The sequence below is a fragment of the Hydra viridissima genome, unplaced genomic scaffold (assembly GCF_058129835.1).
Source record: "Hydra viridissima isolate aposymbiotic clone 2 unplaced genomic scaffold, HvirCarnegie_v1 scaffold_9, whole genome shotgun sequence".
NCBI lineage: Eukaryota > Metazoa > Cnidaria > Hydrozoa > Anthoathecata > Hydridae > Hydra > Hydra viridissima.
The window spans coordinates 17307501-17332500 of NW_028324308.1; the positions used below are offsets into that span (position 1 = coordinate 17307501).

The 25000-nt window shown below is 29.4% G+C and overlaps 2 protein-coding genes and 2 pseudogenes across 4 annotated transcripts in view; 3 read left to right on the forward strand and 1 right to left on the reverse strand.

The window, feature by feature from the left end:
- LOC145192919 (transmembrane channel-like protein 7) overlaps window positions 1-611 on the reverse strand; it is a 17125-nt gene extending 16514 nt beyond the window's left edge. The window contains exons 1-2 of one of the 2 annotated variants that reach the window (XM_090096863.1): window positions 503-611; window positions 315-426 (exon numbers count right to left, since the gene is read on the reverse strand). In XM_090096863.1, the coding sequence (XP_089952989.1) occupies window positions 315-414 (100 nt within the window). In that variant the 5' untranslated portion in view covers window positions 415-426; window positions 503-611. Of the gene's footprint in view, window positions 1-314; window positions 462-502 lie in introns of those variants that run through there. The other variant, XM_090096862.1, reaches the window with a different exon arrangement.
- The window catches only part of LOC149884326 (uncharacterized), a 395582-nt pseudogene that overhangs the window by 216828 nt on the left and 153754 nt on the right, over window positions 1-25000 (forward strand).
- Window positions 4108-6709, forward strand: LOC145186414 (52 kDa repressor of the inhibitor of the protein kinase-like; annotated as a pseudogene).
- Window positions 15586-25000, forward strand: part of LOC145192920 (protein kinase C alpha type-like) — an 18638-nt gene continuing 9223 nt past the window's right edge. The window contains exons 1-3 of one of the 2 annotated variants that reach the window (XM_090097162.1): window positions 15586-16410; window positions 16641-16732; window positions 20039-20213. In XM_090097162.1, the coding sequence (XP_089953288.1) occupies window positions 20047-20213 (167 nt within the window). In that variant the 5' untranslated portion in view covers window positions 15586-16410; window positions 16641-16732; window positions 20039-20046. Of the gene's footprint in view, window positions 16411-16640; window positions 16733-20038; window positions 20214-22783; window positions 23412-25000 lie in introns of those variants that run through there. The other variant, XM_090097163.1, reaches the window with a different exon arrangement.

Consider the following 25000-nt stretch of genomic DNA (forward strand, 5'->3'; position numbering starts at 1 on the left):
AAATCATCAAATACTCTGGGGACGAGGTTGCGTTTTTTTATTTATTTAGCTATTATGTTTTTAAATCGATTCAGAGACTTTAAATAATGCGAATAATAATAATTTCAAACGAATTTAAATCTAATATCCCAGCATGCATTAGTTACTTGACAAATTGCAAGACCTAGATTGACACGCATTAAAATTAAAAACTCATTCGAAACCATTATCTTTCGAAAAAGTTGGGAGCCTATCGTCGTGTGCCTTTTCACAGAAGTGTTTACATACAAACTGTGCTTGACTTAAAATTACTGATCAAACAAAATAAACGGTACCTTTGTAATAAACATCGCTTTCATAGGCAAGATTAACTTTCCCCAAAGTATCTTTAGTATCTTTTTCTCTTCTACTACTTTGATACTTAAGTTTTTCCATTTGATTTCAAGTCTACAAAAATCTAGAAATTGATAATTAAGAAATTTTTCAATATCAGTAAAAAAAAAAAAAAAAAAAAAAAAAAAACCTCGTTCTGTATTTTTAAACATTTTCCTATATGTTTTTGTTACTTCATTTACTCGATTAAAATTTTGATGCGCGTTCATTTTTAGGAACATATGTTAAAAAGTTTATATTTTGGTGTTTGGTTTCAATCGTGAGAATAAAAATTGCACGCGTTAACATTGTTTTCCAACTTTTAACAATAGCTATTCAATAGCTGACTATTAACGACCTTATAAAAAATATGAGTTAAAGAATGGAAGTATAAAAGCGATATATATGTAAACTTTTGAAGAAAAAATTTAATTTTTATAGAAACCACTTTTCAGCAATCCACATAGTTTATGGTGAAAGCTAATAACTGGTAAAAGTGAAAAAAACTAAATTAAAATTTATAAAAATAAAAATATTTCAAAAAATATAAGAATTAAGCCTTTTTATCAAACATTTAGAGGTCTGTATGTCGGCGACAGAAAGCCGACAAAGTGTCTTTTAGAGATCCTCTTACTGACGTCTGTGAGAAGCCTCGTTAAAAATTGAAAAGTAAATAATAACATAACCAAAAATGACGTCACCTAACAATTTGTTTTGATTCGCAGAATAAAAATTTACTCATTACGATCTTGGTTTTCATTAAAAAAAAAGTTAAATATGAGTTTAAGTTTAATTTGATTGCAAATGTTTTCAAAAGTTTTACCGTTTGAAAACTTTTTTTGTAAATTAATTTATTTACTTGATTATTTAAACAAGCAAAAGAAATTTTCCCTACTATTTAAACATATCAAAAAATTATGTTTTTGCCCAGGATTCGTGATATATCCAATTTTGATACTAAAAGGCACGTTGTTGTAGGTTGTTGATGTAGGAACCAGGTTCGCAAAAGTGTTCAAAGACACAATCTAGGATGTAGTCTACATTTCTATTAAGAATAGTGCATTAAAATGGAAATTTTTTTTTAGTTATTTCAAAAAAAGATTTCCATTTTGATAATTTCCATGGAAATTGTTTCAGATATTTCTATAAAGATTTGTGTCAAAATGGCTTCACCTTTTTTTTGTAAAAAAGCAAGCAGTTTTTTTGGTTTTTGTTCGCACTTATAATTTAGATCTCTTACGACATGAAAACGTTTTATTTTTATATAGAATGTGTTAAAAGAGGTTTCTCATTTTGAATCAATAATCTGTGAACAATCAGAAACTGAACTTTTGGCATTTAGGTATTAAAAGATATAACAAGACAATTGGACATCGTTAAGGAGCTTCAATTCATTACAAAGCTCATGAAGCATTCTATGTAGCAGTAAATGCAGACACTAAGAGAAATTATCAAAGATGTTTAATTAGATGCAAGTATTAGGGGACAAACGTAATATGAGTGCTTCGGCGCTGGAGGTGGGAAAATGCGATGTCTTAGAACAGAGTAGGAAAAGTCAAAAACGTTTTTTATCCACTAATTAAACTGCAGACTGAATCTCATATATAAAAAGTAGGAAGAATGTAGCCATAGAATTCTCAGAATTTTGCTGAGTATGCACTCTTCATGATTTTATCAAACTTGTTTCCAAAAAGATTATTTGTTGAAAAAGTACAAGCTCCATTTCTTGCGCAAAATTATAAATTTTAAAACTAACTCTGAGTATTTAATTGAAGCTTGACACTTTCTTGTCAAAGCAAACTTTGACAAAGAATCAAGCAAGAAAGAAGCCAAAACTTCATATAATAACCGTTCATTAATTCTCTTACTAATGTCTTCTATTAAATACTAAAATAATAAAAAGTCTGTTGATTTTGAACATTCGCCATCCCGAACAAAATTTTAAGTTTGGTTTCAAAAACGCTTATAACTTATATTGTTTATTTCAAACCCCGTTATTTCGAACACTGTTTTTTTTCCATATTGCAAAAAACATTTGTGTTTTTAGAGCAAGATGATTGGTTTATAGAGTAAGATGATTGGTTGCGGGACAAAACAGTATTTGAATATCAGCAGTCTGGTGCCATAGTCATAAGAGAAGGCGAGCGATGTCACAGAGTGTAACTCAAACCATTATAAGGCTTCGGATGGTTGGTTACGTGGATGGAAGGAACGAAGAAATATCACTTTAAAAACAGTTTGTGGGAAGAAATTGCGTGACACCTAAGTTATTTACATATTAGAAACAAACGTCACTACTAACTTGCAACTTGACTGTCTCATTATGATTTGAGGGGGAGTTATATTTTGGTCCTTCGCTATGTTTTCGTAAATGGCGGACGTATTTTTTAAAAGATAGGGAAAACTACAAAGAAACTTCTGAAGTTTTAATTAAAAACAAAACAAAGCGAAAAAGTTCGTAAATGAAAGGAAAAGACACATTGCAAAACTTAGATTGACACGCATTAAAAGTAAAAACTCATTAGAAACTATTATTTTTCGAAGAAGTTTTTAAATCGATTCAGAGACTTTAAATAATGCGAACAATAATAATTTCAAACAAATTTAAATTTAATATTCCAGCATGCATTAGTTACTTGACAAATTGCAAGAACTAGATTGACACGCATTACCGAAACCATTATTTTTCGAAAAAGTTGGGAGCCGATCGTCGTGTGCCTTTTCACTGAAGTGTTTGCATACAATGAAAGGAAAATCAAAAAAAAAAAAAAAAATGAAAAGAAAACTGTTAAAAAAGCTTGAGTGAAAATCTCTAAAAAGACCTCATAAAATGATATTGAAAGTGGAAAGATAAAGTTGATGGTAAAATTAAAAGATAAAGAAAATACATATCAGTTTCAGAGTTAAAACTTAAACAAACAAAAGTTTGTTTAAATTTTAACTCTGAAAAGCAATTCAATGTGACCAAGTTGCAGTGTTTGGAAAGTTCCTTTTTTTAAAAGGATCTCTTTCTGTTCCCAGTTCATTTCGTAAAAAAAGAACTCGTTCCAGTTCCTCGTTCCTTATTCAAAAAGGGAACTCGCTCCACGTTCCTCAAAAAATAGGACTTGCTCCAACTTCGTTTTTTTTTTTAAACTTGTTTTTACATAGCAAATTACTTACTACCACATTGCCACTACTTACTACTATATTACCAGCATTACGTGCTAACAGATTTATGACAAAATAGGAGCAAACCTATTGTTTCGCTAAACAAGTGAGGCTTTTTTCAAAAAAAAAAATCGTTCTCTTTCCTCTTTCCGTTATTTTAAAAAGAATTAGTTCAAAGCTTCATTCCTCAAAAAAAGAACTTGTATCAGGAATCCTTTCCTTTTGGAATACGTTCTTCCAAACGTTGCCAAGTGAATATTCATAAAATGTATCCGAATTGACAAAAAAATGTCAAAACTTTAAATTCTTGGTACTGCCTAATATTTCTGATCTTGAATTTATCTGCCGTACTAGTAGGAAAGTCACTAAAATTTAGCCTGGTAAATAATCTCCATATAAACATATCTTCACCACCTTATCATATTGACGATTTTAAAAAGAATTTTTTTGTTTTAGAGTTTCACTAGCGATGAAACGCTTGCAAGTCATCTGAATCCGATAAAAGAAAAAAATGCTATTTCCTCAAAAATCAGCTCCTCACATACTAGCTGTGGGATGATTACGAAGAACTGCTTCTTTAAGCTATCTTGTTTCTTGGTGATAAAGATGTATCCACAAAATTTTGTGAACCAGGCAGGTATCATCCCGCTAGGTAGATGGAAAAATTAATTTATTCTAGCAAGACTTTTTTTTCAATCTCAACTCAAGCTGACATCAAAAGACATGAGCAATTCAATCTTTTCATTACGTGTCTATTTGCAGGGGTGGTACACATGTTCATCAGCAGCTTCTATTTAAGACAAGATTTTGAAATGCTGAAAAAACTTGTTGAGTACAAGCTGTTGAATGAGAGAGTAACTAATACAGCTCTCAAAACTTTGCCGTGATACTTGTGGTATATCAGCGAAATCACTGTAGGTTTGGTACTGTTTGATAATGACGTTTCTGCTGAAACTAGTTTTGATGGTGGCTGCTTTGACGCGTGAAGACCAAGATAAAACATGTAAAAGAGTTTCAATTGAGGATGCTGAGGTAGTTCCTAAGCAACTAACAGATTTTGTGTCAGTTCATACTTAAAAGCGCAGCACTTGATATAACAGAAGATTTCATTCATCAACAATCAACCGAGTGTTACACAATCGACAACTAAAAGTTATAAAAGGATCGAGTTCAGAAATTAAAAGTTGCTAATAATCAGCAGAACGAGGGGTTTCACTAGTTCAGTCATTCAAAGTCTCCTCATAAACTAAGAAAAGCAAAAACAATACCTGTTGCAGGTCATATAAAACCACTGACGACACTTCTTAGACGCAAAAAAGTCTACGCTGATGGGTGATTCTGTTGGCATTTGATACTATGTACAGTTTTTAAAAGTGTCATTAACATTAAATAATAAAACATAACTGTTTATATACAAGCATTGGCTAACTAAGTATAGCTGGACATGATAAACGAATGCTTTTGAGAATTCTTTGCATATTAAATTATGTAAAAAGTTTACGACAGTTGAGCTAGCAGTAAATGTAATTTTATGACAACTAAATTATTTGTGGTTAAACGTTAGATATATTATATTATACATATATATAAATATATATATATATAAATATATATATATACATACATATATAAATATATATATAAATATATATATATATATATATATATATATATATATATATATATATATATATATATATATATATATATATATATATATATATATATATATATAAATATATATATAATATATATATATATCTGCCCCTGCTGAGAAAATGCAATTGAAGAGATTCTCATAAATAATGTTAAAAAAAGTATGTACTTCTCTATTATAGCAGATGAAGCTACAGACTGTGCTTTGTTTGAAGCTACAGACTGTGCTTTGTTAGAACGTTATGTTGACTTGAACACTTGTATTAAGGAAGTTTTTTTACCCTTTTTTAAATGCAAAACAGGAACAAGTGGTTTAAATATAGCTACCAATATTCTTGAAACTTTGAAAGAATTCGATTTAGATTTAAAAAATTGCAGAGGCCAGTCTTATGATGAAGCTACTTCAATGTCAGGTGAATATGAAGATGTTTTATTTTTATAAAAAGAAATCAATCCTATGGCATTATCTGGCCAAATTCAGCAAGTAAAAGATTTGCTTGAGCAAGTTAAAGACATCTTATTTTTTTAACTTTTCTCCTAAAGAAGTAATTGTTTAAAAAAATACCTTCTTCCTGGCCAGAACTTATTGACGCAACTCGGTAGGTACAAAAGCTTTGTGGACTTGATGTGTTTTTTGATAATTACTTAGCAGTTTTTTTTCTGCTTTTGAAGAAATGGAAGACAATAATTTAAAAGAGTTTAATGAAGAAAAAAAGCATCTTCTTTTACGAAGTTGTTGACAAATTTTTCTTTTATTGTTTCTTTGGTTTTAAATAAACAGCTTCTGGATTACTTTTATGGAATTTCCATCTCCCTTCAAACTAAATTGTTTGATATTTTCCAGTAAGTGGATGAAATTCAAAATTTGACTAAACATTTAAAAGAACTACAGAGAAATGATAATGCTTACCATAACAAATGGTATAAAATTGCTCTTGCATTGGCAAAAACATTAGATGTTGATGAAAAAAAACCTAGAACATGTGGTGTTCAGAAACAGAGATAATCAAATATGTGATACTATATCTGGTTATTTTAAAGTTTCTATTACATTGCCTCTTGTGAATCATCTTCTCAATGAACTAGAAAACAGGTTTGATGTTGAGAGCATGATTGTTTATAATGGTCTATGTGTTCTTCCTGCTGATTTAGTAAAGCAATATTTTAGATCTTGTCCATGGAAAGAAAAGTTCTTAATGTTTTTGAATTTTTATAAATCAGACCTTCCTCATTTCTCATCAATTCATGCCGAATTAGAGTTATGGGACGAATTTTGGAAAGAAAAGACCGAATTACCATCAACTTTTTTTGATACATTAAAGTTCAAGGATATCAGAGGATTTCCAAACATTTTAGAGGTTTTCGTTTAGTTGCTTCAATACCAATCACAACTTGTGAGTGTGAAAGGTCAATATCTACTCTTAGGAGAATAAAAACTTAAACTAGAAGTACTCTGTAAGAAAATAGATTAAATGGATTTGGCTTAATGTCTATTTATCAGAAAATAGTTCCGAATATCAGCAGAAATTTAGAATTTTTAAGTAAATTGTAATTTAAAAAATTTAATAATTGTTTTAAAAGTGTGTTATATGAACTTCTAGTCAATGTTTTAAACTTGTAAACTGTGAAAATCATTTCTCATTAGCAAATTTTTTCTTTTCATTCTTGATGTTGAAAGCGTTTTTAGGTTCCTATTAGTTTTTACTTTTTAAGTTATTATTTAACTTGTTGTATTTTATTTTGTATGATATATTTACATGTTAAAAAACTAAAAAAAAAAGAAAAAAGAAATTATAAAAAGATATTTAAAAAATTTGGCAGAACGGCCAATCAAGAAAATGAAAGAATCCAAAAACAGAGGCCTAACTTTAGGCAACATTACTTTGGGACTTTACTTAAACTGCTTATCAAGAAAAGGAAAGAATCCAGAAATGGAGAGCTAACCTTAGGCAACACGACAGTTTACAGATGGAGTGCAATATATATATATATATACAAATAAAAAAAATAACTATATTTGAGAGCAAGGTCACTTACTAAAATTTGTATAATAACACTCATAAAATGGATTTTTTAATGAATTTCTACTTTAATTATGTGATAAATTTATTTTAAATGTTGTTTTTTTTTTGTATTTTTTTTTTTTTTTTATCTAATTTAGATCATTGAGTTTTATTAGTGAATAACTATTTGCAATGACCTGTATTTTTGTAACATTTTTATTAACACGAAATATCTTTCGTATATAGATTTTCCTAATATCCGTGGATCTGGAAATTATCAAATAGTGAAACAACTCCATGTAACCTACTTAAAATGTTATAAACAATGCGAATTCACCTTACTTTATACACATAAACTTGTGCGTTATACAGTCAGAACGCTGTGCTTTTTCAATCGGGGCAGATAATCGACGTTCGGGGGCATTTAAAAATACACACTAAGGAACAAAGGAATTTTAATTTTTTTTTAACAATTAGGAAAAATAAGACCTGTTTTATCAAAAAAAGTAAAAAGAGAAAGGTTTGTTATTTTTGTTATGGAGAATTTACTATTTAAAAAATCAGTCTTTGTTTAGAACTTTTAGCCGAATGCGTCGCAAGATTCTAGGTCTGCAAAATTATTTAACTTTAAAGAAATAGTTGCGTGTCTGTATTTTGTTTAAATAAAAAACGAAATAATTTCTTTCTGTATTCTGTTTCGTTTTACAAAACTAGGTGTTTTTACTGTTTCTTTCTTTAATATGAAGTAAATTTTTGATATCGCCAGAAAATGATCAGACTCAAATCGTAAACGAAGTTTACAAAAATGAAATTATTTTCTATAATTTCAAAGTAAGTGAAGAGAAAATAAGGTTATAGTTCTTCGAGCTGTTATAGTATAACTGGAATTAATTAACTAATAGTAATTAATAGTTCTTCTCGTTTAGATGAAAAAGTTATCATGGGATAGTGTAGTGAATATTAATGTATCTAGAGTCAGGAAATGGTTAGCCAATGTTTGAATGCGTTTTAAAACATGGTGAAGATATAATTGGTATGTCTTTGTCTGTGAATCCGAGGATCGCGAGTAGGGAATGTCCGGGTCCCGATAAGAACCGAACGAGTCCCGACCCGAACGGGTATCGGACACCAATAAAAGCTAAAAATAGTTTTATCGGACTCCGATTACCCGAACGGGTATTACCCGATAACGCCGATAAAATCGGGTAGTCGAACTTTTTCATACCCGACTCTATTCAATCTTTCGGGTAATTTAAATAATCGGTTCCCGAAAGTTATTGGTCCTATCGGTTCCCGAACTCGATTACCCGAGCCGAACCCGTTTACCCGAACGGTTCTGTCGGGTATTCTGTGAAAAAGGTCCATTTTGTTTAAAGATAATTGATATTTCTAAAAAAGTTACCAAAGTGGAATATAACCGTAATAATCGCAATAACTACATTTTCACATGGCCTTTTGGCAGTTAAACAAAATTTAATATTTCCTTGTGCTTTTCACGCCATCCGTTTGGCAAAATTACTTTATCTCACCCTTTATTTGAAATGCTCGACTCTGATTGGTTGTTACAAAAAACCCAAGGTAAGCCAAAACCAGTAAAAGCGATCGTAAAGCATCATTGTGTCAGAATTATTTCCTTTTCCGTTTCTTGAAATAATGTTAAAAAGGTTGTAATTTAAAAATTTTGAATTTAAAATTGGACGTGCGTAAAAAAGAAAAGCAGTTCGAAAATGTTTATTAGCCGGTCAAGTGCTCAGTCATCATAAGGTCTAGGCGATGTTGATACTGAAAACAAAGAAGGAAGTGATCGTGAAAAAGAAAATCCAACTATCTTCAGATTCAGATGCTTGCCTCCTCAGCGAAGCCGAAAAACCAGGTAATACATTGCTAATTAGTTTAATTTCCTTGTTTAGTGCCTGTAAATTTTACACAGGGTGCTAACTGCTTTCCAGCATCGCTTAAAGTTGAAAAGAACCCTGACAAGTTGTCTTTCAGGTTGCCAACCACTTGGATCCTTGTTACAAACGTGAGTGAAAAATCATTTTAAAATATTATTAGTCAAAAGTTACAATGTAACTGGCTGTAGTCTACTTTTGTGGAAGTTTCCAATCCACCATTAGAGATGCTAATTGTCAAAAGTAACATCTAAAGTTGCTAATAATAATAAATGCTATTAATGATCTGAAGTTATCTAAAGTTGCGAATAATTAAAAGAAACGAGAGGGAATAGTTGCGAATAATTCCAAAAATGCAAATAAATGTAAATATTAGAACACAAAGTCAGTAAAAGTTGGTTAAAGTATGAAAAGTCTGACCATCTGCCCTTAAACTCTTTTTGCCCATGAAAGCCTAGCTTTTTAAATTCTCTTATATTTTTTCAGACTAATAAATCAAATTCTTGAAAGCCAAGCTCAAAGAAACATAGTTCAGTCTCCAGAATTAGGCCAAGGATCCTGAAAAAGCTGTCAAAGAGTTCTTGTCAAGTTTGTTCGGCAAAAGTGGGGAAGAAGCCTCCGGCATTGAACCATTCCTCGTCAACGACAGCATTTGACACTCACAATTTGGAAGTTTCTCTTTGAGCTTTAACCGGCTAAAGAAGCAGAAGAAGAGTGCGACTGGATTGAAAGGAGATTTTTTTGCCAAAGAAAATGATGTTGAGGAATATCAATCCAAATCTTTCCAAGGCTGCCTTTGCTATCCTGAGCATTCCTGCAAGTTCAGCATCCTCAGAGCGCTTGTTCAGCGCTGCCAGCCAGACAGAAACGAAAGGAAGAAATTGTATGGATCCTCTGAAAGCTGAAAAACTGCTCTTTATCAAGAGAAACTACTAGTTTGAGAGAAAAATATTGTTCAGAAACCAAAAGTTTTTCATCAATTCCAAATGAGGACCCGAATGATGATATCGAGGAAATCCCTGTTGACGCAATTAAGATTATGGACATGTATGACATTGAAAAAGACAAAGAATTTGTCAAAAATGATTTTTTTAAATTTGGTTCAGAATTCTTCCAATTTATTTCTTGCTAAGAAACTCATGAAAACAGTCTCTGAATCAGTGCATCCTTAAACTCTAAATGTTTATTTGTAATCAGTGTTAGGTAAAAATTATAAGGTGAAATGCTATACTTACCAGTGTTTTATTTCTATGATGACTAAGACAACTAGTGTGTTTAGAAAGTTAACTTCTGGTACCAAAACTGCATACATTTCCACATCATTTAACCTCTTTCATTTACTCATGTTGTTTAATTAAATGTGGACTTTGATTAAATACTCATTAACTCCCTGGTTAAGTAAATTTAATTTAGTACATTTTTAAAATTTTAAATTATACATTTCACAGAATCTTCCATAGATGCTAAAATTACCGTAAGCAATAACTCGTAGTAAAAAATTTAGTACTTTTAGTTATTTTCGCAATTTTTAAAAATTTTTTACTAAGTTTCGGGACCCGAACGGTGATAACACCAAAAACCGAACGGGTTCGGATTTTCGGGTAAAAAAAAAAAGTTCAATACCCGAACGGGTACTCGATAATTTATCGGTTTAATATGCTATGAAAGAATAGTTTACCTGATGAGTTCGAAAACTTCAAAAAAATGGATGCTATTCAATTTAATTCAATTGTAAAAAATTTGAAGTCAATGATAAATAACTGTGAAGAAAAATTTTATTTTGTTGAAAAAGAAAGAATATATCTTTAATATCATATGAACATGGTGGACCAGTACCTAAGTTTTCATTATATGTAACTTTAGAAGATTCTGGAAATATTTATTTTCTTTTTTAAACAAAGGAATTATTAAATATTATTCTCAACTGGAGAATGCTGTCAGTTATGCTATTAATAATGAAGAAGATTCTAAGCGAGCAAGTTACTTTAGTCACCAAAACCAATTAAATGAAAAATTTTGGATCAGTTCTCAAAGTTTTTTGTGATGAAACAGTTGCAGCATTATGTGTAAAAATTCCTGAAGCTAAAGATACTGCACTTTTTATTGAAACAGTTGTCAAGTGATGGCTTATTGTCAACAGTAAAGGTCTAGATATAAGATTAAATGATATTCAAAGAAAGCTTATTACTTCAGTCAATGGCAAAAAGATTTCTTCGAAAACTATATTTCTTATTGCAAAAAACTTCTAAAAGATTAGCAAGCTGTGCCAAGTATTTTTTGAATTGCGGTGTATCTTATGTATTGCTAGGACATATGCAATCAGATGCACTAGAAAAACAGTTTAAAAATTGTGAGGTTCAGTTGCCAAATGAATGCAAACAAGGGCTTTTATATATTGCAGATTTTATTGCTTACAAGCTTCCAGAATTACATTCAATTTTAGAAGAAACAGACACCTTTGATATGTTTCAAAAATATGGAACTTTGATTAGTTCTTTAAACAGGGGAAGACTAAGAGAACCTTCTGACAATTTAGTCTACTTTGTTATTTATTGTTTTTTTATATTTGAAGTGACACTTGTGAATAAAGTTTCACCATTGCTGTGCAAGAGAGGATTAATTGACATTTTTATTTACTGTATTAGTAAAGTTCAATTGCTTGTTCAAAGGGTTAAAAAAGTTTGCTGCATTTTGGCAAACATTTTTTAAAACAATTATTGTAAAAAACACTCTGAAGATTTTGGGAAGGAATGTTTAATAAAACAAGCAAAACTTTCAACTTCAAAATATAATACTTTAAGTTAAAAAAGTTAAAATAATTTTAATAAAATAAAGTTAACATATTTGTTTTTATCAAAAAAATTATTATTTGTGTCACAAGTGTTAAACAGCTAAAAAAAACGTATAGTTTATAAAAATGAGATTTAGTCATTTTTAGCTAAACTCTTTAAATTTTTATTGTAATTAACTTACTTATAAACGAAAAAAAAATTCCCACAGTATTTTCTTCCGAAATTTAATGAAAATTTTTTTTGTCCTTCCAAAGCTCTTTATTTGATTCTAAAGCTTGTTTACAAAAGCAAGGATAAAAAATGATTTTAATCGTAAAAAAGTCGGCCTTCGCTAATTTTACGGAAAATGAGCTGTCGCGGCCTGTTTATCAAGGCCTTGTAATTACGGAATGAAAAGCTTGTAAAAATGAGATCGAATGATAAAACACGGACGATCTCGAAAAATTTACTTAATAAGTCAAATAGAAGATCGCCGTATATGTTGAAGCGGTGATGAGTTTGGACTATTTACAAATGTATGACAAACACATTTAAACTTAAATCTGAAAAGTGCTTGAGTGGAACGAAAATCGTTGATAATTTTGGCTGAAAATGGTTGGTAAAGTCGTGATTCGATTGTATATCATGCTCTTTGATGGAGTTTGTAAGATAATGGTTTAGTAATTTCTGGCAGCCCGAAGTTAAAAAATGAAATTGTAGACTACTGTAATCAGCTATTAAGTGTTTAAAAAATTTTGATCAAAGAAAACGTAAAAATACTTTTTGGCTTCAATATCTGTTCTATCAACAATTTTTATTTTACAAAGTTCTATGGTAGGGCACTGGCAATGATATTAACAGCTTGCAATAAAAAATAAATGTAATATTAAATGAATAGAGCCGATTCTTATTGTGCAGCGTGCAGCGGTAATAGCGTGTATAAGCAGCGGTACGTTCACAAATAGGAATCGGATTTATTCATTTTACACTATATAATGTTTCTAACCACTTCGAAGTGGTCCGTGGAAACATTTCGAAACTAACGATGGTTTTAACGACGTTAAAAACGTCGGCACCAACGACGGTTTTAACAGTTTAAATCTGATTTTTTTTTTTACTCTGGAAGCATAATGATGTGCAGATATTAATGGCTTTTTTTTTTTTTAACTCTGCAAGCATGATGTGCAGATATTAATGGCTATACATTCTGGCATAATGAGGATCAAAATACTAATGAACATATTTCAATTTTTTTTTAAGTGTCTATGATGTGCAATGGCCAGTTCAAAACATAAATATGACGTTCGTATCTCGACAAATCACGTTTTAAAACAAATGTGGTGAGCTTGCGTGAATTCTCATTTAATTCAATTAGGCAATCCATATTTTTTCATATATATTTTGGAGAAAAAACGTGTCTGTTTAAATCGTCTAAAATCGATACGATAGGAGAAATAGGAAAACTCAGTCTAAAGTTAAATTTGTCTTTAAAATGTAATATGATACCTTAAATTCTGGACAACCGGATTGCTTTGTCAACATGTATTTTTATATTAGAAGTTTTTCAACGGTGTTTAACTTTTTCAACTTTGTTAGAGGATGGAATCAGTATTTTTGATTAACGCGCTAGTTTGCGTGGTGTTTATACGTAAACGCGTGCGGCGTTTTTTTTTTAAAAAAAGTAGCCTCTGTAATGAATGTTTTATTGCATTCATGATTCGCCAAAAAATTTTCCAATATGTAAATGCTTTTGTCCCTAAAAAGCAAAAATATATAATTAAATCGATTAAAACATTTTGTTGTTTATACACAAACACGAGGCGCCATCTGCGTGGTCATTTGTAATCGAGATTTTAAAGATAAAGTTTTTGGTTTCATTATGATTAGATATAATAACGGTTTTTTAAAACATTAAATCTTTTCTCTCCTTCGATTCACTCGGATTTAAAAGTTTTTTTTCCTTTTCCTCACCCTTTGTACTTCATTTTTCTAAATTAGTTTTAATCTCGGCGATTTTCCTATTTTTTGAAAAGCTGATTCGTATTGGCCGTGTAATCTGCACAAGCAGCATTTTTTATTTATGGACCAGTATTTATATCAGTGCTTTGCGGTGTATTCTGACCTTCAATTAAATCAGATCCTTAAAATTCATTTGATGATTGAAATTTTTTAAATTTTGGTGTTTTTTAAAGTTACTAAACCTCTTTATAAGTATCATCTGGTAAAGGAGTTTTATAAATGATTCCTAGTTTGCATTTTTTTTTTTTTTTTTAATATTTACTTCGATAGTTGGGATATCTAAATCATCTATTGAATTTGGTGCATTTCTTACGTTCAAACGACTCTTTTTATTGGGTTCATTTCTTGTGAACTGTTATCTTCTGTAATCTGCAGCCTTAGCATGGTGTTTTGATGTTTCGCAAATACTGCCGCCTTCACGAAACACGAAAATACAAAAAAATACACGAAAATATAAAATATTATTTATATTTGGACTGTTATTCTTGTAGATTTCCACGAGTTGACGGAGACGACTGACATTTAGCTGCTGGTTTTTTGTTGTGGTACTTGGACTTCGAAAAATCCATCTTTCGTATATAGTTTTCAATTAATCAACGTCAAAAGGAGTGAGACTAAATTTTAATATCGAAGCCATTGCTAGACACTAAGTTTTTATCGTCGCTAATATAAGGAAACATTTTTTTACTCATGGAAACCTCTATCCAGAGGAATTACTTAATTGATATTGCGTAATAAAAAAATTAAGTGTGATATTTAGTTCCTGGTTGTTAAATATTATAATGCATGTTCTAAATGTTACTCATCCTGGTAAATGAATTATAATTCATCTCTTTTCAATGAATGCAGAATTTTTCTTGTATTTTTTCAGGGGGGTACAGTAATTGTAACATAACAATTCACACAACTTCCGCTTATTTTTTGCACATGTTCAACTGAGTGCTTTTCTCAATCAATAACAAAGAAGGCTGGCTAAAAATGCCAGAATTTCCATTTAAGTTGCACATTTTGTTTTCCTGAGAAAAACATTTATCACGTGTTAATTTCGTTTTATTTGTCTCTAGGGAATTTTATAACTTGAGTTTTTGGTTTCTTTTATGCTATTCCATCTTGATTTTATTTGATTCATCTTGATGGTATTTGATTTTATACCAATAATAGTTTTCATGTATAAGAATTGGAAGATTTTAACGAAATAATATATATTGTTAAATTCAACTAAACAAGTAAATACAATAAATATAAAATAAGTGACAAATGAGTGCTTTAGGTAAGGGAGATAATGAGGGCGGTAAATAAGTGAGATAAATAGTTGCGGTAAATAAGTAAGAGAGATAATAGTGCTTGAAAACTAAGATCTGTTAAATAAAGCTTTCTTTTTAAAATCAAAGGAGATAAAAAGTTCGTTTTCAAAAAGAATTTTTTAATTTATATTGAATATAAGTAATATAATATAATTTATTAATATTATTCGAAAATTAATCAAAGGTAGTGAAAATATGAATTTTATAGGTGTGATAGATAAACTTGGTAACTTTTTTTTTTTTTTTGCTTGTTTCTTTTGCCAAAAAAAACATAAACAGTTTAAAATAGTAATAATAAAAAAGAAGATAATAAAATAGAAATATCTTTTTATTATGCATTTAAATACAAAAAAAAAAAAAAAAAGAAAGAAAAAAAAGTAAAGAAAAAAAAAGTCGCCTCTGGTTGGAAAAGACAGAATACCCGAAATGAATTTTGGCACCAAAAATAACTGCACCTAAAATGAGAAAAAGTATCAAAAGTAACTTAACGCTTAGAGATATTTATAGCTTGACATTTGTGTTTCTCTTTAAATATATACATTGTATAACAAACAAGAACAAGCACGCGTTTGTTGGAGTGTAATTCCGTGTACTTTTATCAGGAAGCATAACTCGTTGAATAACGCAAGCAATTTTTATTTTGAAGCCCAAAATTTTGAATAACATTTTAAAAAAACTGATTTTTCGCGGTTTTTCCAAATTTTTATAAGGTGAGTTTTCAAAAAAGCTGAAATAAATCTTCGTTTTCCATAACTTTTCCGAAACCTTTGAGATTATAAAAACAATCATTATAAAGCGTTGCAAGAAAGAAAAGCACCCCCAGGAATTAATAATGAACCAATCACTGTCGGTTAAAAGGCTTTATTATCTTCAAGATATAAAAGATTAAACTCCATTTCTTGTATTCATCATGTGCTTTTTTTATGTTCGATATCTTTTTTTTAAATCAACGTTTTTTTTTCAACCTATTTTTCTGAATGTATTTGTGCAGCAAACAAAAAAAAGACAGGTGGTTTGAGTTATTTTTTGAAAAAGAAGAAAGACGAGTTGTTTTTTTTTAAATAAATTTTAAAACGAATATTTACTAATACCTATAAATATCTGTTTATAAATATCTAGATAATCATAAGTAAAAACACAATATGTTGGAGTTTATTAAGTTTCGCTTGTATAAGGCTTCTTGTTGAGTTGACTTTTGATGAAATTAAAATGTAAATGCAGAGAAGAAAAATAAGAAAGAAAGTAGCGGAAGAAAAAAATTTTCGTACGTTCTTATATTCTACTTTGACAAAAAAAAAATTTTTTAATCTAAAACCTTAAAGCAGTACTTCGTTTGATTATTCAGCATTCTGAATCTTATGATTTTCTTGATTGTACCGAAATTCTAACACAACAGAGTCTCGTTTTCTTAACAAACAAAATATATTCACTGTTTAATTTATTTCCCTTGATCTTCGAAGCTAATTTTATGAAATTGTTTTAATTTTTTTCTAGTGGATCACAAAGTTTATATAACCTATGGAAAATAGTTTGAAATAAAATTTTTTTGTGTCGTTGGTTTTGAGTTGGAAAACTGGAGACTATAGGTTTGTTTATATTCTTTTCTTTACTTTTTTTTTTTTTACATATCTTTGCTATTACTACTATTACATATGCTACTTTAGTAATTTAGTATGAGTGCAAATGTTGATGTTGATTTACTGTTGTTGTGACCACTCTTTTGAAAAATTTCCTTGATATCGATGATGAGAGGAACGCTGAGAAGAACGTTTAAATTTAATTTGATCAGAAAGCATTATAACCGAAAATGCGTTCTGACCTGATCTTTTCTACTTGGGTATGAAACTTTGATTTCAAAACATGACCAAAAGTAAACAGCTATACACGTTTAGTACCAGAAATTGATTCATCATTAAGAAGTTGTTGAACGAGTGTGATACTTTCAGAATGTTAGTGTCATTTTAACTTCTGAAAATTTCATAAACGACAAGTTAAAATGCGGCAAGATGACATAGCTTCAGTTTTAATTTTAAAGCTGATCAAAGATTCAGTTATTTTGCTCCACTATCTCGCTCAATCCAAGTGTTCTCTGCTTTACTGAAAACCTATCCGCATTTTAGATTTTATATGAAAAACTTAAAGAGAATAAATAACTTAATGTTAAAATTTGTAGAGAAACAAATTAACTGATTAGTTCAAAACCCACGCCATGTTCATTTTCATATTAGACTCCTCCAGAAAGAGGTCTCCTCCAGGTCTCTTGGCGGGACTTTATTTTCCTTTCACGTCACAACAATTGAGCGGAACAAATAATAAAGAACAACAAATTAAAATGGTTTTTTTACTCACTTCTCGTTTTATTTTTTTTTTAAATTCTAACATTTTACAATTCATAGTAAAGTGTTCTGTAACTGGTGTTGTGACGTTTTTGTGACGTAGCTTACGGGCTGCGTGTGTTGTGTGACGCATATGTTGTACAAAAACTACGAGAGAAAATGAAAATGACGCATAATGAATTTTATAAAATTAAAAACATCTGTCTTTATGGGTAATTTGAGATGCTCATGATTTTTAAAGTTTTGATTGGGTCCATTCCTTTCTTCATCTCAGGGTGCGGAATAAAATCATCAGATATCTTGACACGTTCGATGCTCATGACTTTTAATAACTTATATTTTGTCATAAAAGTTTTTCTTCCATAAAGTATAAAATCACAGAAGAATCTTCAAAAATAAATTGAAAACGTTATAAAACGAAACCGCAACACCGATAGTAACAACGACAAATGAAAGGGGTATAAGGTAGGGTAGGTAGAATGGTATTATCTATCATGTACATCTAGTTTCTCAAAAATGACATTACAATTTACCACAAAATAAGTAGTAAAAATTAGGTTAGAGTGTTTCCTGAATGAAAAGCACCAGAAAGCTTTTAAAAATATTGGATTTTGGCGCAACGTACATAAAAAAGTGCCTTTAGTCCAGAAAAATGACCCCCTGAATTTTTTTCTCCCCCTACATTACATTAAATAAATCTAAATAAATTAAATCTAGTCAATAAATTTGAAAAAAAGTCATTTCCATAATTGTAATGAGCAATAGCACTGAAAGATTTTTAAAAAATTTAAACTACACAGTTAAACTTTGCTTTTTTTTTGAAAGTTGAGAAGAAACTTCTTCGAAGTTATTGAATTTTTTTTTATATTGTAAGTTCAAGAGAAAACAAAAATCAAAAGGATGGAAAAGGTTTAATGGGTTCTGTTTTTTTTTTTTTTCTTTTTAAATAAACTTTATTTTTAATTATTATAGATATCTAATAAATACTTTTAAATAAATAAAAAAATATAAAACGTGTATTTATTTTTCAAATAAATTTTCTAATGTTCAAACCGCAAAAGCGTCAGTAACCGTTGATGTTTTTTACGTTTGGGTTAAAATGCGTTTATTCTTCAACCGTCTTCATTTCAAGGGTTCTAAAAAGCAATTAATATTCTTACTTCCATCGTCTAAATTATTAAAGAAGAAGATTATTGGTAGTGTAATTGAGCGGTCTTTATCATGCCATCTATTATGAGTCTTAAACCCGGTATTACGGGTTTACAGAACCCGGTAAACAGAACCCGGTATTACGGGTTCTGCTTTGGTCTGTCGAAGTATCATGTGTCTCGACTATTCTTATTCTAAATATAATATATATATTTGGAAATGTTATGGCCATGGTTAATTTTTTTCTAATCATTTTTTAACGTTCTAATAAAAAAAAAAGTCATTAATAACTTATGAATGTACTCTATTTCATTTTGAATTCAAAAAGATTTTAAATATTTAATTTGAAGCATGTTTTGGAGAAGTAACAGGAGATTATATAGTCGTTGTTTAAACATTTGCTTTGCATTTTAATTAATTGATTATTTTCTTCGATCATGTTGTGTTAAATATTTACTTAAATATTGTAAATACTATAATTACAAGCTATAAATAATTTCTTCAAGGATATGGTTTCTTAATTGATTTAATGGTAGATCCGCCTAGATATCGTCATTTACGAAATAATTCAGGGCTTGGTATCTCGTGAGTACAAACGATAATGCGCAAACGACATTAACTTGTAACAAACGACTTAAATTTTTCCTTATAAACTATTTTAAGTTTACAAATATAAAAGTATATCTTTTATATTTGGAAGAAATTCATTCATAGCAAAATGCGACAAATTTCTACGAAGCATACAGACTTCTGAGAGTAAAACATGTTGTCAATACTGGTATTAGACGTTAGTTAAGCGATTAAAACTTTCGTAATTCCAAAACAGCAAAAAGGTAAAATAGCAACAGCTACCTGACAATCAATTATAGATAAAATAGTGACAATAAAATTAAAATAAAAAACGAAATAAGTTTACAGAAAGCATTAAAATGATAACAATAGTATGGAAAAAAGTTGGGTAAAATGTAAGTGATGTAGACGAGGTCTAAAAGTTTATGCATATAGGAGTTTAATGCTTTGCTGGAATTTCTTTAACCTTTACCTTAACAAACTTTCTTAATTTCTATCATTTTCTAGCTGAAAACTAGATCTAAAAAAAAAATTAATTTTTAATAACTTGAGTTGATAAGCTTTTAAATAGCCTTTGTAGACCATCTTCATATAGCTTTTGTAGGTCATCAGAACATTCAAGATAACTCTGCTGAGCTTGCTTAAATCACAAAATTATCTCTGCTGCATTTATCGTTTTACTGATTATTTAACACTTAACGATATTATCTCAATATTGCATATACATCCACAGAATTTATCGAGTGCGATAAAGCATCGAACTGGATAAATTGGTGTGAATGCTCCATCCTTAATAGTATATAATCATTTAAAAATATTGCTATGTTTTAACTTTAGAAAGAAATATGAGCACAAAATCTACAAAAAAAAGTTCTAAAAAAGAGGATGGAGGAGGCTTCCATCGCCGAGGAGCTGTGAGAGAGAAGCATGTCTTTAAAGTCATGGAGCATGAATTTATTCCGAAGTTTTTTCGGGAGCCTACATACTGTGCTCATTGCACCAGTTTTATTTGGTAAGTTCCTAGGTACTCGTTGATGATGTCTTAAAACTTCATATGAACATAGATCTTTCTTTTGCATTCTTTTGTTTTATCGTATTCTGTTAGAAACTAAAAGCTCATCTTGCGTTCGCAGTTATTTGCGTTTGCATGCATTAATTACTGATCTTGAATTGCATGCATTATTTTGCATGCATTAATTACTGATCTACAAGCGTGACCGCTGAGTTGAATCTTATTTTACTTTCACATTATCAAACACAAACAACCAAGAAGTTATGCAATTTTTTGAAATGTATTACAAGAGAAAATAATATGAACTTTGATTTGCTATTTAAGTAATTATGAAAAAATTTCATTCTGCGAATAAAAACTTTGTTTTTGTTTTGATAAAAAAAACCTGATAAAATCTTAGAGGTATTTAAACAACGATCAATTATTAAACGATACCCCCCCTAACCCTAAAAATAATTATTGCGTTAAATATTAAATAAAAGCGTTAAATATTATACATTAAATATTAACATATTTGCACTTAAAATGTTTGTATCGCATATTTATGCATTATTAATAAATTAACCCCATTCAATAAATAAAGGCAACGTTGCAATGAAGAACCTTTTTGTGTGAGAACGCTGAGCTAAATAAATTTTCTTGACTTCATAAATTATATTTATTACAAAAAAGATCGTTCACAATACGTCATAATCGCTAAGCTGTTAAAAATCCTTTTATTTTGGCGTAAAGAAAAAGAAATTTCTCCTCGTAACTGTAGTTATTAAAAAGAGTATAGACTCGATAAAGAGACGCTTAAATTCAAGTCGCGGCTGGATTTTAAACATTCAGAATTTGATATTTTTTTTATTGTTTTACAATTACCTTCTACTTACCAAATTTATGAGCTTCAAGTTTCCATTTTTGTTCTGAAACTCTTTCATTGGTTTTTGATCATCTTATAAGTGTTTTCATTCCACTGAAATTGATATCCGGTATAAAAGTTAATACACGAATGTTTAAAGGAATGAAGGTCATTAAAAAAGAATAGCCCGTGAAAAACTAAGCTCAAGATAAATTGCCATTCATAAAGTTAACAAAAGCATGATAATTTAGCTTCGATCTTAATAAATGCACTTTGTTTTTTTTTGTGTGTTTGCTTTTATCAGCAAAACTATTTTAAGAGCGGGAATCTTAATAATCTGAGTAACAAAAAAGAAAATTGTGAGGTGTCGGAAACCCAAACTGCGAAAGTCAATCAATTTTAGAATGTTTGATAATTTAAAGGTCCTAAGTTGGAATGATTTAGATATACTTTTTCTTTAGAACCAGAATTATTTACGTGTTAGAATATCAACGAGGAAGAAAAAATAGATTTAATTTACTTCCAAAAATAAAACTTCTTTCACATCCTCTGCTTTTATATATTTTATAAGTATTCTTTATTAGTAAAATATTATTAGTAAACAAAAACATTTTTGAAAACCTAGAAGTATCAATAATCAATTGCGTTCATTAAACACATCTAATTTCGATAAAAATGACGCGAAAGTAAATAACTAAAATATGGCGATGTTCACAGATTAAAATTTTAAAATCTTAAACGAAAAATGCCACGTTGCCAAAATGATTTGTTACCTAAATTAGCCAGCTCAACCATTAATAATTAAAACCTTAAATTTGCACAAAGAACCTGAAAGATTAATTTAATATTTTTCTTGTTCTCAGCTTGACAATCAACATTTTTTATACATGAAAAATTATTTACATCTTCGCAAAAGCGAATATAAGCACAGCGGAAGCTGAAAAATGTTCAGTTGCACCTAAATTTTCATTTTCAAAATTTTTATTTAAAATGAAACTCCACACTAAGAAATGCTTTATGAAAATATGAAAGCTTTAAAACGCAGTGAGACAGGAAGAAAAAGAAATAATTAAAAAACCTTCCTAAGCTTCTCAACTGATTAACATTTTATAAAACCTAATTAGAAATCATTTTTATAAAATTTCGCTGAAGGATCGAAACATTCTGCACTTCCTACTATAAACAAATAAAAAAAATTAAGAAAAATTTTAATGCTTGTTAGAAATGAAATTTTTACGTAACATTATACAGGTGGTTAAATTAATAAGAGCTTTTATTAGGTTTCCATGGCAATTCTTTTTAGCAGTTAATTATTTTTTAGTGTGTTAAGAAATTCTTATAATAGAGAACGTTTTTCGCAACAACAATATACTTACCATTAATCTTTACCAATTTGTTGGGTAAATGTAAAATTCTTGTGTGGTCTTCTATTCAGTTTTCCTTGAACAGGATGAGTTGTTCGATTTCTTCAGTTAGAAAACACTCTTGTGACGGCTTTTACGTCTCGATAGTAAAAAATTCTGGATTACATCGCAACTTTGAGAACTCCGCATGCCAACCGATTAGAACTCATAAGGCTATTTTTAATTCATTAAAAAAATTTTTCAAATCGTATCTTTTTTTTTTTTTTTTTTTTAAATATCATATTTTTTATTTCATTCAACTGAGAGCAGTAATTTCTAATTAAGCATAAAAACTATTCTCTTTCTTTTAAGTAATTTACGGTAAATAACGCGCGAGCGTGATGAAGTGATAAAATAACTTTTATTCAAGAAATAGTTTTATGGCTTTATGCCAATCATTTTAACTTTATTGGCTCTCATCAAAACAACCAATAACTATAGATAGAAATTAGTGTGCCTATGAGTGTGTGTATGATTTATGTGACTGTTAATTTATGAGTAAGAGAATTATAATTGGTTAATTGATATACGTGGAAAGCATCTCAACAAAGAATTTATTTGACACATCGTGGGCGGAAACTAAATGGAGTGTTGTTGGTAATGTGAATCAGCCCTTGCAATATATCATAACGAAAATTAAGATCAAATCTAGCCGAACATAAACGCAGTAGAATTAGCGGAGTAAAATCAGCTTTTAACTTATTTTATGAATTGCCTCAAATAATAGAGTATGGTACAACATTTGTCATGTTCAACTCTTCAATACGTGTTCATGAGCAAAGTTTGTTAAAGTGACTCAAAAAAAATGACTCAAAGTGAAGGAACCCTAAAAGGCTTTAACCGACGTGGAGCTATCAGAGAAAAGAATGTTTTTGAAGTAAAAGATCATAAGTTTGTACCCAAGTTTTTCAAGTCTCCAACTTTTTGTGCACACTGCAAAGATTTCATTTGGTAAATAAAATTTTTTTCGAGCTAACAAAGTTCTTTCAAGCCTTGTACAAAGTATGTATGTATGTATGTATGTATGTATGTATGTATGTATGTATGTATGTATGTATGTATGTATGTATGTATGTATGTATGTATGTATGTATGTATGTATGTATGTATGTATGTATGTATGTATGTATGTATGTATGTATGTATGTATGTATGTGTGTGTGTGTGTGTGTGTGTGTGTGTATGTATGTATGTATGTATGTATGTATGTATGTATGGTGTGTGTGTGTGTATTTATGTATGTATGTATGTATGTATGGTGTATGTATGTACATTTCAATTCTACTCTGGAAGGCTGTATGTATATATCAAACAGATATATATATATATATATATATATATATATATATATATATATATATATATATATGTATATATATATATGTATATATGTATATATGTATATATATATATGTATATATATATATATATGTATATATGTATATATATGTAAGGATCTAATTATTAGAACTATTAAACTCTTTCTCATGTCGCCTCAAATATTCTCTGGCTGTACTTAAAGCCATACAAAGAACAGCGTTCAGTGCAAAACTATGTAATGTATAAGTAATATATATATATATATATATATATATATATATATATATATATATATATATATAACTTGAAATAAAAAGAGCACAACTATTTAAACAGTTTAATGTAGGAAATAAGAAATGTAAACAAAACACTAACCAACCTAACTAAAAAATCAGGAGTCACACTTTCTATAACTTTTTTAGACCTGGAGAACAATTAAAATGATTATTCCAATTATTATGTTAAAATTAGATTATTAATCTGGACCAAAATATTAAAAAGCACACTTCATGACTCCAAAACATCAATTATCTCAGTCTCAAAAACTAGAGTCTCAGTGCTATATTCTGGAAAAGCCACTGTTCCATGGAATCAAATAAGACAACTCTAATCAGGCTATGACGATGACCACTCTGGCTCTTGCAGCAGTTAGAGTTGATATTACATAGTTAACTTTGTTGCACTCATCTCTAATTAATGCTTTTAATACCTTAATAAACTCTTGCAACAACCATTTGATAAAATCTCTTGCCAAATGTATATTTGCATTTGATGAGTTGCAAATCTAAATACTGCTTAACTTGTAACAATCATATTGAAACTCTTTGTCATTTGCCAAAGGAATTCCTGATGGCTGCAAGTACATATAATAAACACTTCAACAACAATTTAGCAAGAAAATTTAATTGAACAATAAAGTAGTAAACAGCTGCTAAATTTGCTACTCACTTCAGCAAAGCTTTACAAGTGACACACAATGTTAGCTAAAACACATAAAGAACAATTCCAGCTGGAATATGCAGTTTATAAGGCCAGGATAAAAGGAAATAGCTCTGAAGCTCCTAAGCAGATGAAGATTAAATTTATATTTTTGGCACTTTGATCATATCTTAAAAATTTGAGTAATATTTTAAAATTGTAACTAATGCAAATTTTTCTTTATCGAATGAAATAAAAAATCTTTTCAAAGATTTTTTTGGGGGATTACCTCTCATCATGTT